The sequence below is a fragment of the Lissotriton vulgaris genome, chromosome 7 (genome assembly GCF_964263255.1).
Source record: "Lissotriton vulgaris chromosome 7, aLisVul1.2, whole genome shotgun sequence".
NCBI lineage: Eukaryota > Metazoa > Chordata > Amphibia > Caudata > Salamandridae > Lissotriton > Lissotriton vulgaris.
Genome location: NC_141695.1, coordinates 1,716,924,875 through 1,716,937,742, shown reverse-complemented (window position 1 = coordinate 1,716,937,742; position 12,868 = coordinate 1,716,924,875). Strand labels below are relative to the sequence as shown.

The 12,868-nt window shown below is 45.5% G+C and overlaps 1 protein-coding gene across 1 annotated transcript in view; it reads left to right on the top strand.

Moving 5' to 3' along the window:
- Positions 1 to 243: 243 nt before the first annotated feature.
- LOC147706395 (protein Wnt-4-like) overlaps positions 244 to 12,868 on the top strand; it is a 46,035-nt gene continuing 33,410 nt past the window's right edge. The window contains exons 1-3 of the mRNA XM_086932887.1: positions 244 to 368; positions 7,702 to 7,937; positions 8,076 to 8,207. Of these exons, the coding sequence (XP_086789013.1) occupies positions 298 to 368; positions 7,702 to 7,937; positions 8,076 to 8,207 (439 nt within the window). The 5' untranslated portion in view covers positions 244 to 297. The remainder of the gene's footprint in view (positions 369 to 7,701; positions 7,938 to 8,075; positions 8,208 to 12,868) is intronic.

The following is a 12,868-nucleotide window of genomic DNA, read 5'->3' as shown; positions in this document are numbered from 1 at the left end:
AGACTTTCTATTGACTACTGATTAGTCTTACCTCATCATGTTTTAGGTAATGGGGGGCAGACCTGCTTGGCGTTCCTCATTCTGAGGGTTGCGGGGTCTGGTCTATTTCTCTCCACAAGAAGAAGAGTCCAGAACATGACGGAAGGTCTTGTTTCGGCGAGGGCTATGGAACACCAGTCGCTCTCCACCCATTGGAGGGTGGTGCCTGTGCCAGCGCGTGCCTGGTGGTTGGGTGCATTGTCATCGTACGCCCTTCAGAGGGTACCCGCGCTGCACGCGGCCAAGGCGGACCGCGCAATGAGGATCTTGTATGTTGTCGTCTTCACCCTGGTGTTGGTCTCCCCATCATCACAGTCAGTTTCCTGGATGTGAGTATCTGCAGGTCTCAAAGCCCACCCCAATCCAGTTTACACCATAACTGGGTGTCTCATCGCTAGGAGCCCTGTGCTAGTCAATGTCCAAGGTGACCACCATAGACCTTCATAAAGGTGCTCGGGGTTCCTACCTGGGAAGGGTGGGACAGTGTCTTCTTGACTTTCTGAAGGGACTGAGCATTCCCCTCTTGGAAAGAGCTGAGCGTTCCATTCCCCTGGAAAGAGATGAGCATTCCAGCCCCCTGGGAAGAGATGAGCATGCTCGTCCCTTGAGAAGAGCTGAACGTTCCGGTGCTCTGAGAAGAGCTGAACGTTGCAGTCCCATGGGAAGAGCTGAGCATGCTCGTCCCTTGAGAAGAGCTGAACGTTCTGGTGCTCTGAGAAGAGCTGAACGTTCCAGTCCCGTGGGAAGAGCTGAGCCTGCTCGTACCTTGGGAAGAAGTGAGCGTTCTTCCCTGGGAAGAGCTCAGCATTCCACCCTGGGATGAGGTGACCCTTCCTCTCTGGTAAGAGCTAAACATTCCACCCTGGGAAGAGGTGAACTTTCTTCACTGGTAAGAGATGAGTGTTCCTCCCTGGAAAGAGCTGAGCATTCCATTCTGGGAATAGGTGACCCTTCCTCCTTGGTAAGAGCTGACCATTACTCCTAGGGACGGGCTTAGCCTTCCCCTTCGGATTGACCCCAACACCAACTTTCCTGGTGTCCCACCAAAGGAAGACTTGCTCAGCACTGAACTGGTTGTTCCTTTACTGGGGTGCACAGTCCCCCCACTCACATCCTTAATTCCCACTTACACTGGGGCATTTATTAGCTCCATTGACTCTGGCTCCCTGAGTGGGATTGTCTGGTGCTAGCTTCTGTGTAATGCCTCCTGCTGGAATGGTTCTTTCCCCAACAGTGTCCAATCACACTATGAGTTTGTTCAGTCTGCAGTGATAGCGTGAAATGGAGTTATTGATTTTAGTCTAGGGTAAAGCGGCTTAAGAGGTTTGTTGAACTCCCTCTGACTAGTGCTATTTGATGCTTGTTGCATGTCCTACGATGTGGAGGGTTGAAGGGGTTGTACGTTTTTGTCGATGAAGTGTGTTGAGAGGTTTGTTCGGTTCCCTACAGTGAGTTAGATTGAGACATTTGTTGCATCTGCTAAGACGAGAGAGATTGAGGGTTGAGTTCTGTTGTATATTGATTCTTCTTGTAATATGGCTGACAGTGGTCATTAGCCCTTCCTTAGTGTTTTCACCTTCTCAGCCTCCCAGAATACCTGTGAGTGTTCTAACCTGTACCAGAGTGTTCTACCTGTGTCAGTTGATGGTCTGGTCAGCTGGCCAGGTTTGTACTCAGCTGTGTCTTGGAATAAATCTACATGTAATCAACAAGAAGTATCCTGTCATCTATCACCATCATATTTACAACATTTTCCCTACAGTGTGACGTACTCAGAGGTCAGTTTTGTTGGATGTTACACAAGTGTGGTGTAGAGGTCTGTTGAGTCTATTAGAATAAGTTATGTTAATTGATGAATGACGTGTTTGGTGGTGCCGTTGACCAAGAGGTTTCTTGAGTGTCCTACGATGAAATTGGTTGAGAGGTTTGAGTCCACTAACGCGAAATGTACTGCAAGGTTTATTGATTCTGCAGTGATTAGGTGGGTTGAGGGGTTTCTTAAAGCTCCTCTGAGGAGTTATGTTGTGAGGTTTATTGAGTGAGCTGCAGTGCAGTAGCCTGAAAGACTGTTGTGTGTCCTAAGATGGACAGACTGAGAGGTTCGAGTACCCTACGGTGGGATGTACCGAGAGGATTGTTGTGCCGACAGTGACGAGGTCAGTTGAGAGGTCTGTTGATTCTTTACACTGGGGTATGCTGGTGGATTTGTTGAGTGCGGTTTGATATAGTAGAGTTAAAGGTTTATTGAGTGCCGTAGGTTAAGATGGGATGGTAGGTTTGTTGATAGCCCTGTGGTAAGATGTATTCAGCAGTTTGTTGACGGTAAGCATGGGGATGGGGCGGGGTCAGTTTAAAAGTGCTTTCTCTGTAATTTTCCTCCTCATACTCAGCAGCTAAAGATTGTTGGCTAGTGATTGCCATATGGATACCCATCACCATCTGGGCATGAATCAAGTGGGTTGGTGGGTAAGCGCTGGGACACTCCATGGAGTAGCCATGCGCTATAAAAGACCAGTTTTAACATAACATAATATACTCTGTTTCTCTTGAGGTTGCCTGAACTGGCATTATCTTTGATGGAATTAACTTAGCTGTATGATAGGGCAGCAGTTATTCTGGATGGGGGTTCACATCATCCCACGGCTGTATTTACTCTGTTCTCTTTTCTGTTGAAATAACTTTTCTACTGCAATAGCCTCAGCTCATCTATATGAAAGGTTAACCACCCGGCTCTCCTGCTTGAAGATGGTTCAGTCCTCCACGTTTGACTATGTAGTTTGACGGAAACGTCACACTTTGGTTGGACATTTTACTCCATGTTATTGATACATCCTATTGGCTGAGATGAGCCAAGCTGCCCTGCACTGCTGATCCCTGTACATTTTTCCAGGGTCTAATGTCCTCATATGCAAAATCCACTTTTACTTGGCCAGGTGGTATTTTTTGTCTTAGTGTATTCTTTCCTCCTCCAGGCCTGTACACCCTCTCTTCTAGGGGGGCCCTCATGATCCACCTCAGATATGGGATATTTTTCTGCTCTATGCTGGCAAAGTCTTTCTGCTGAGGATGAAAGTGTACCTCTCACAATAGACTGTTCCCTCTGTGGAATGACTAACTCCTCCACGGTGCTCGTTCATTCAGTATTTCTCTGGAAATGGTGGGCTCTTTCCCTCTAGGTTATCTAGATCCCCTCTTTGAAGATGAGTTGGGAGCTTCCCCCTACAGGATCCTTGATTAAATCCTATCCCCAAAAGTATCAATGCTCCTTTTTCTACTAAGGGTAGTTTCTCTTCTACATGCCTAAGTACACTTTGGTGGGGTTGGCCGAGGATTGCTCGAACCTCAGGGGACTAGTTGGTTGACTTAATATTTGCTGCTGTTGCTGGTTATTTCCTCTGCTCAGGTATGCCCTTTTGAACTCTAATGTGCTAAGTAACCTCCACTGGGTTGCTTCCAGAGCGATGCTTCATGGGTAAACGTTCTCTTCTCCTCTGCTGAGTGCACAGAACTGACTTTCATGGATAGTTTGGATAGCTTGGAGTTTCCCAATAGGCTGTTGAGAACCTCTTATGAAATTAGGTTCAGCGGACTCCCATGGGTTTATGAATTTCCACATGTGTTGATAACTCTTACTCCGGCAGCTCGACTTGAATACAGTCAATGCTGTGTGTTGGTTAAATAATGCTTGTATACGTGGATTTACTTGACATCCATTGATGTGCTGAGTATTTCATATTGGTTGGATGAGGTCCACTTGCAGAAATGGATCCAGTTGCCTCCCATGAAGGATGTTGCAGTTTCCTCTGAAGGTTGGTTGAATGTGCTTTGTGGCAATAGATTGAGTTGAGTTTAGGTTATTTTTTTATTTTTTGTGTAGACGTGGATTGACTCCCATGTTTGGTTGAGTGTTTCCTGTGGGTCTGTCCAGTTTGTGGGGGTCTGGGTGCTCCCTTGGAGGTTGGTTGGGTATCCATTGCAAAACTGGGCACAGCTCATTCTCAAGGATGGTTGGTAGTTTATTTGAGTTCCCCCTAGTAAAGGTGGTTAGAGTGACTCTCTTATATGACATTTGCGGTTCCAAGTACGTTAGTTGCATACTTTTAAAAGCAGCTGGCTCTTTAGGAGTGTATAGGAATTTTCTCATATGCTGGCTAATACATTTTTGAATTATTGTAATGATTTTCTTTTCATTGGTGATTTGTGTCTTCTGCCTCTCAGTTGGTTGAGTAGTCTTTATGGAAGATGGTTGAACTATCTCCTTTGGAATAGAGAGCCTAGAGCAGTGGTTCCAAACCGTGGTCCCCGACGCATTCCCAGGGGGGTTGCAGGCAGCAGTTTTAAAAGCACTGCAAAGTTCCTTGTATAATCAGCAGATTTCGGGCAATAATAAAAGCGTCAAGATCACTCCAAAGATTAATGTACCTGCTGGAGAGAGATGGGAGTTTTGTCTAGTGACAGCTTTGACTCCTCTAAGGTAGGACAGAGGGTTACTATGTCTGCTACAAAGAACGTGTACCATGCATTTAAAGAAACAGTATTTTATGTGCATAGCTCTGTGGTACTGTGCAGTTCATAAGTTACAATCGTAATCTAGCACAGTGAGCTATGAACTGCCTTCAATGGGCTGCATGCATACTGTATTGTACAAGGTGGTAAGTTTTTTTTCAGTCTTTCATTATCTTGATGCTACTAAAAAAGGTTTGTTTGGGTAGAAATACATTTTTAATATTTAAATCAAAGCTAACCACTGTGATATGTTCTGAATCCTGAGTTTGTGCTTCTCCTTACAAAGTACTCTTTGAATATGCCTACTAGTATGGATGACATGTGAATCCTACACCCTATAGTCCCCTTTGCCTTATGTAACATTTTCTATACACTGATTTACACAAGTATGATTTATTGTTTCTGTATGTGTGTGATGTAAAGTGCTCTGACACCCTACACTGGTATGAGAGGTGCTATAAATAAATGAAATACATTTGACAGAGGGGTTATGGAGGGTGATAGTGAGGGAATCCTTGATGAGCCCCAAAAAGTTTGTCGCTTCCTGGTGCACAGTAAGGTAATTATTTACTATGCTTTAAAACCTAATACAATTCAATATATATTGACAAATGTGTTTTAGAGTGCACAATTTCCCCCTAATTTTCTTGGGGGGAAACACCCCCCAAAGCCTCATTTGTAGTGGTCAGGCTCACTCGCTGCACTTGGTGTGCACTGTACGAGGACTGGTTTGACAACATTTACCAGGGCTGCTTTTGGTTTCCAGTCCGGCCCTGGCAGGAACAGGAGCCTCGTAACGGGAAATAAAACCAAACATTGAAAAGTTAGTCACCGAGATGCAGCACCAACCTTCCCATTACCATTTTTGATTTTTGCATTTTTTTTTCACTGTAAACTAATAAAATCTTTAGAAATTTGAGTATTTGCTTGGTGTTCACTTGTTAGTGTATTTTTTGTGAATTACTGTTTTAATGTTTGAAATTTAAATAGTACCACTTGCTTCGGGGTCCTGGGCTTAATGGGGGCCCTCAGGAGTCAAAAGTTTGGGAACCACTGGCCTAGAGGATTGACAAGCATGCCTAGCAGAAGTTCACTGAAGTAATTGTGATGGATAATTTGGATGTTTATCTTCTAGGTTAGTTAGTCTTTGTTGGTGTGAACTGTTTGAATATTTCTTTCTTGCTTGATTGAGCATTTCTTTAAAAAGGAAGCGAGTGGCTTTTCATGGACAGTTTGCGTTTCCATGGAAGCTGGCTGCATATCCCTTGCAGAAGTGGAGTGAAGTGACTTTTAATATGGGTTTACTGTTTCACTGAGTAATTTGTTTGAGTATGCCATATTTAGGTAGATTAACAGGATTGTTTACAGATTTTTTATAGGCTGGCCAATTATCACTTTTAAAGTGAGTTGAATTGACTTTCATGGACTTTCTTTGGTGTGTTTCCAAATAGGTTTAATAGTATGGAGTTGAATTCACTTTTATAGGTAGTTTGCAGGTTTTCTCAATAAGTTGGTTAAGTATCGACTTTTGAGACTGGTTTCAGTCGACCCTCATTGAAGTTTTTGTACATCTCTGTGAGGGTGGTTGAATATGCATCATAGAATCGCGTTAAGTTTACTCCCATGGACATTTTGAGCGTTTCTCTTCCACGCTGGTTTAGTGAGCTTTTAAAAAGGGTGTTAATTCACTCTTCTGTGTGGTTTGGTTTTTTCTTTGGTTGTTGGTTGAATATTCCTGGACTATAGGCATTAAGATCACACTTGTGGAAGATTTGGGTGTTTGCCTGCAGGACGGTTTCCATTGTTTTTAATGGATGAAACGGTATTTATTGTTCTTTAGATCATTGCGGCACCCTTTGCAAAAGAGTAGTGAAGTAAATCTCACAGATTATTTGCCCATTTCCCTAGGGGTTGGTTGAGAAACATTTTAAAAAGTGGGCTGAGTCGATGCTTGTGAATGAATCCAGAATTTAAAGGGTGCTGGAGTACCCCAGACTTGGGATCAGCTTGCTCTCAATAGTGATTTGTATGTTTCTTTGTAGATCTGCGGGTAATCCTTCTTGTGGTAAGGTGAGATGACTTGTGAATGCTGTGAGTGTTTCCATATATGCAGGCTAGGTACCCTCCTCATCTGGGATTTACATGAATGGGTTGTTTAGATGTTTGGTTGGGAACTAATCAAAAAGACTGGTTGATTTGGGGTGATAAGCATTTTTACTGACTACACAAAAGTGGGCTGTCCCTTGAATCAATTCCTATGTGTATCTACAGAGTTCAGCAACATTGCTGGGGTTAGTGTGCGTGGAATGCATTTTTGTTGAGCCCCCCCTGTTGAGGTCACTTTCAGCAATGTCTTGCATGTTTATCTGAAAAAGTGGGTTGAGCTAACTCTAAGATGACGTGTGAGTTTCCCTTCTGTTGGTTCAGTACCTCTTGCAGAGGATGATTGTGTTGCCTTTCATTGATGCTTTTGGTGCTCTCTTTCTACAAAGGTTAAATACCTCCTATAGTTTTGTGTGAGGTTACCTCTTATGGACAGCTGTGGTATTTGCCTAGATCATGGTTGGGGACCCAAAATGGAAGTGGATTACAGTGGATAACTAGTTTGGTCTAATGTACGAAAAATTCTTTGCAAACCAGTAGGTTATAAAATAAACACCTACTGGTCTGTGAACAAGGATACATTGTGTGATGGGACTAATCTGTTGCTTCCAAAATCTACACTCGCAGGAGGGTATAACACTTCCTGCGTATTAATGAAGCAGGAGGCAGTTGTGATCCCCTTCGATTGCCCATGAATGTAGGGTTGGAGGCCGCCATCAGACAGCAGACCTCCCTCCCTGCACTTGTATTCCTTTTGAAAATTGTTCTTAAAAGCAATCTGTGACCCATAAAGCAGTCCATGTCACTGTGAAGAATAAGGGTTCCTTGAGAAAACATTACTTTCTTGGAAGGAATGGCATCTGGGGGAGCTGCCTTGTCCTCTTTGGACCACCGTCTTCGTGTATGGGTTTCATGTTCCCCCGCTAAGACTCATGAACACTACTTCTGGAAGTGGGTTGAGTTACTTCCTCTGAATTTGTTTGGTGTTTGCATCAAGGGTGGATTCATCAGGGCTCTGTATCTACTAACCCAGCCTTTTGCTGTACCTCGTAGGTACATGGCCAAGCAGCCTTCCCTACGCGCACTGCGGGACCGCGACATCTGCAGCCAACTGAAAGGGTTGACAGACGGGCAGCTGCAGCTGTGCCGGCGGCAGGTGGAGGCCATGGAGTCAGTCAAGCGGGGCGCAGAGATGGCCATCGAGGAGTGCCAGCACCAGTTCTACAATCGACGATGGAACTGCTCCACCCTGGATGGGGTGCAGGTCTTCGGGAAGCTCATTATGCAAGGTGAGTTCTTGAAGGCGCTGGTCTTTTTCAAAGATTAAGGGAAGCAAGTCCCCCAGGGAGGGACCAAGCCAGAAGCAGCATCTTCAAGCACTTTGCATTGTTTGGAAAGTAAACTTGGTCTTTCTCTTGTTCATGCAGGCACGCGGGAGTCGGCCTTTGTCCATGCCATGGCCTCAGCCGGGGTCGCATTTGCAGTGACGCGGGCCTGCACGCGCAGCGAGCTGGAAAAATGTGGGTGTGACCGTAAGGTGCGCGGAGTCAGCCCAGAAGGTACCTGACCAGCCAGTGACTGAGCTGGAAAACTGTATGACTGAGAAGGGGATATAGGGTGGGGTTTGTCAGAGAGCACTTCCAGACTAGGCACTCATGTACTGGCCAGAAGGTGCAGGACGTCTGCCAGAAAAGACAGATGGCATACCCGTCAACCGCACAGGTCAGGCACTCCAGTTAGAAGTAGAGAAACCACAATGGATCCACCAATGGAAACCCTCCTTCTGATTGTCCGTCGGCTACTTGGTCACCATATCACAACTATGGTCGCCCCACCTCAAATACACATGTAAACAGAAACACTTATCTATCAGTCATTGGTTTTCCATGCTCAGGCAGGGGCTTAGCTCCAGGGGGATGTTTGGGGTGTTACACCCCCCTAAAATGTATTCTGTGGGAAATAGTTGGGTACAACGCCTTTCAGTCGGGTAATGTAAAGTGTCTGTTGGATTTCCCCTTGCATTTTTACATTTCCACACTGAAAAAAACCACACTCTCTCTCGTCTATATTTTGAAGGCTTTAAACAAGTTTGATTAGTTGAAAAAATATTGGGGCAGATTTACAAGGAATGGACTTTGAAGGACTGGGTTATTTAAGACCCAGCGGTGCCAGGGAACAACACCTGAAACCTTCATGGGTAACCTGCTCCGGCGTACAAGTTACAGAGACACGGGACACTTCCTTCGGCGTCAAAGATTCGAGCTTTATTTACTGCAGGGAACACAGAAATCACGGCAAGTACAACGCGTGCTACTTGTGGAGACTGCTTCAAATTGGTTCTGTGGATCGCTCCTTTTATACACAATTCGTCCATAGGTTTACATGGTACACAAAGGTTTATGGCTCAGTTCTCATAATTATCCCCCAGAGGGGTCGCTTTGGTCTCTGATACATTCGAGGTCCGGAACATAAGTGCGGAAACATTTGGTGGTTCCCAACTGTAAAACCCATCTTCCCATCATTAGTGCATTCCATTCAGCAGTAAAACAGATCGAAGAAGGGACAAGAACAGGTGCGGAGGAAGATGGAGACAGTGGGGAATTGGAAAAGGGTGTAAGAGGGGAGGTATCGGGAAACACGAGCTACAGGCATCAAAGGGACGTGCCTAATGAGATGCACGGCTAAAACAATAGACCGGCACGGCAAGATGAGCCTCGAGCGGGGCCATTTGCCTTACAGTATCACCCCCCCCTCATCATAAAGACAGTTTCAAAGAACATGTGGCTTCCATACATCTCCCGGGAATCCCAGGGTCGCGAAGCGGACAGCGTCCGTTCGCTGACTACTTGAGGGCAAGAGACAAAATGGATGCCGTATCTAAGATGGAACCCTTGGGTACAGATAGAATAACCCACATAACAGACGAACGGTTTAGGTTAGCACAGCAAAACTGCATACACCCACTAAACTCGTCATTTGCGGTTCATAGATACCAGACTCGACCATATTTGTGCGAGTCAAAAACATCACTTACAATTGTCACGGAACCTCAGACGCTCCTTTTGCCCTCATGTAGGCAAGCACTAGTCGGAATCATACTCGATATTCATCAGACCATCTAGATGTTGCTGTAACATAGCTCTGTCCAATCGAGCTTCTTCGGTAACAGGTGGCTGTCTTATACACGCTGTAGCACAGAGGCCACATAAGGCAGGACCACACTGCACGCAAAGGCAGCACGTGAACAGGAACGCCACAACAACTCCGATAATCATCAGAATCTTCCAACCCCATGTCGACATCAGGCCCCAAAACCACCCAAGTAGCGTCCAACCCCCTACGTCCACGTGTATGGACTCAGAGATTTTATGCAACTTTGAGATGGCTTGATAAACAGTCGGAGCATTATCAGGAATGAAAATACAGCAGCTCGAATGGATCACCTTGCATACCCCACCTCGATCTGCTAAGATCACGTCTAAAACCATACGGTTTTGTAACGTCATAAGTCTATCCGCCTGAAGTTCTGTGGTGATATTACCAAGGGCACTGGCAGTAATATTAGCTGTCGATTCCACCACTCGAGTCAACTGTCTCAGGTTCCTACTATTAATCATAGGCCCCCAAAACGGGAGGAAACCCTTGAAAAAGTCTCCTGCCTCTTGACCGGCAGTGTCCTCTTCGCTAATTACGCCTCTCACAACTCTAGTCTTGTGATAATCTGCATCTACAGTGAACGTCGGAGGCAACAAATTTGCGATAAAACATGAGCCCACAAAGTCGTAGGGCAACCATGCATACGCACGATCATGGCAGATAAAGTATGTACCCTTGGCAGCCGGAAACACAGGGGACGAGACCATCGGCAATATGTAATTTTCGGTGCAAGCACTCTCTCCAAGTCGGGCTTTCGATCTTCGGCCACGACCTATTAGACAGAAATTACCAATGTGGGGTACGACCCATATCGGGGGCGAGCTTTTAAGCTGTTTTTCACTAGTGAACACACTATACTCGCCTCTACTCAGAACCCTATAGGCTTGTACCTCTTCTTCGGGAATAAGCGAGGGATCATAGATATCGCTATCTAAATCCTCTATCGCTATAGACAAAGGCTTATGATACGAGCCAGGGCCAGAGTAGGGAGAACGTGGTTCTCGAATGGGGTGGAAACCTAGTGCGCTTCGAAACATTGTTTGAAATGCTCGAGCAGAACCCTGGGAACTGTACGGCAAAACCAAATATGGAATTCCCTTATCTGTGGTATGTGGCATCAACCCACACACCCAACAATTAGTAGTGTTAACCACTAACTGGTGCTGGTGAAGGAGCTGAATAAAGGAATTATTGCGAAATTCTGCACGTCTAGCCTGCTCGTGTTCGGGTAAGATATGGAAAGAATGAGGAGATGCAATGGAGGTAATTTTAGAATCAAAAGTAGGAGTAGGTGTAGGTATGGCAGAAGATAAGAAGTACGACATCATATAGTACACCCCACCTGCCAATAAAGCAGAAACAATTAAAAGCAATACAAATATCTGAAACATAAAGCATTTCGTACGACTAAGTCGCTGTAGCTCAAATCTTTGTGCCTGTGCTCTTTCCACATCCATCAGCTTTGAAAACGCCATCCCCTATGACCGTCCGCAACGTTTCTTGACGCACTTCGTTCTGTGTAGCAGTAGTCAATTCCCAGGAGTTCCCAGGAACCGACGGTCTTTAACCTAGCGTCAAGACCTACTAACCAGAAAGAAGTACGCGCGCGGCCCTACGGCCTTTATTTATAATATATATATGCAATGTCTCTCAGCTGTGGAAGCAAAAATACGTAGGAAAAAAAACTTCAATATGTACAAGAATAATTACAATGATACAGGTGTTCAGACTGATCGTGGAAAACGGGATAATGCAGTTGTCAAGGGACAGAACAGGATCTTTTTATTAGTCTTTAGTGCGGGGTCGCAAAAAATATCGAGTTTTCCCAGGACGTGTCTGTTCGTCAAACAAAGGATCCGTTGAAGAGACAGCGTTCTGTTGATCAGTTGAATGTTCTGGTCTTGAGTCTTCTGATGACAAATGTTCAACAATGTCTTTCTGCTGCACTGAGGATTCTCCAACAGGTTGTGCGTCGCTGAAAGGAATAAACGCCGGCAATTCTTCGGTTTCAGTAGATGCAATGCCTCTCCTCACCCACGAGTCTGCCGGCAACGGAATAGGGACTTTCTTCGTATGGGTGGCATGCACCCAGTTTTTCCGACCCTCTAGACGAACAGCAGTTCTCGTGGCAAGGAGGACCTGGTAGGGTCCAGTGAACCTGGGCTCCAAATTCTTCTTCCGAGAAAAGTTTCTGGTAACCACCCAGTCTCCAGGCTGGAGCTGGTGGCCTGGACCCTCCGTCTGCGTCGGCAGTGCTTCGTAAACCTGTTGGTGAATTAACCTCAGTTTAGCAGTCAAGTCATGAAGATAGTCAATCAACATTGGGTACTCAAGATCAGAGAACACACCCGGTCTAGGGACCCCCCAAACATTTGCAGGACGACCGAACACTATTTCATAGGGACTGAGCCCTACTCGGGAGTGTACGGTTGCCCTTGTTGATAGTAAGGCTAAGGGTAAAGCGTCAGGCCACGAAAGACCAGTCGTAGCCTGAATCTTTGCTAGTTTTAGTTTAAGGGTGCCATTATACCCTTCAACCAAACCAGCTGACTGGGGATGGTTGGCGCTATGGAATTTTTGATTAATTCCAAGGCCTTTGCACACACTCTTCATCACACTCCCCACAAACTCACTTCCGTTATCAGACCATACAACCCGAGGCATTCCATACTGAGGAAAGTATTCCTTCAGTAGGATTTTTGCCGTTGACAAAGCAGTGTTGTCCTTGAGAGGATAGGCTTCAATCCATCGGGAGAACGCGCAAACCACAACCAAAACGTATTTCAAGTTATTGCATCGCTCCATATGGATGAAGTCTAATTGAATCACCTCAAAGGGACACGAAGGGGGAGCAAAACTACCAGGAGGAGTTGGGGTTCCCTTACCAGGATTGTACAACATACATACCATACAGTTCTTAACCAATCGTTCAGCACATTTCGTGATACCATCATTCTTCCACACAGGAGACAACAATTTGCAGATACCTTTCACGCTAACATGTGCTAACCCATGTGCCATTGTCACAACAGCCAGCACATACGCATCCGGCAACATCCATCTT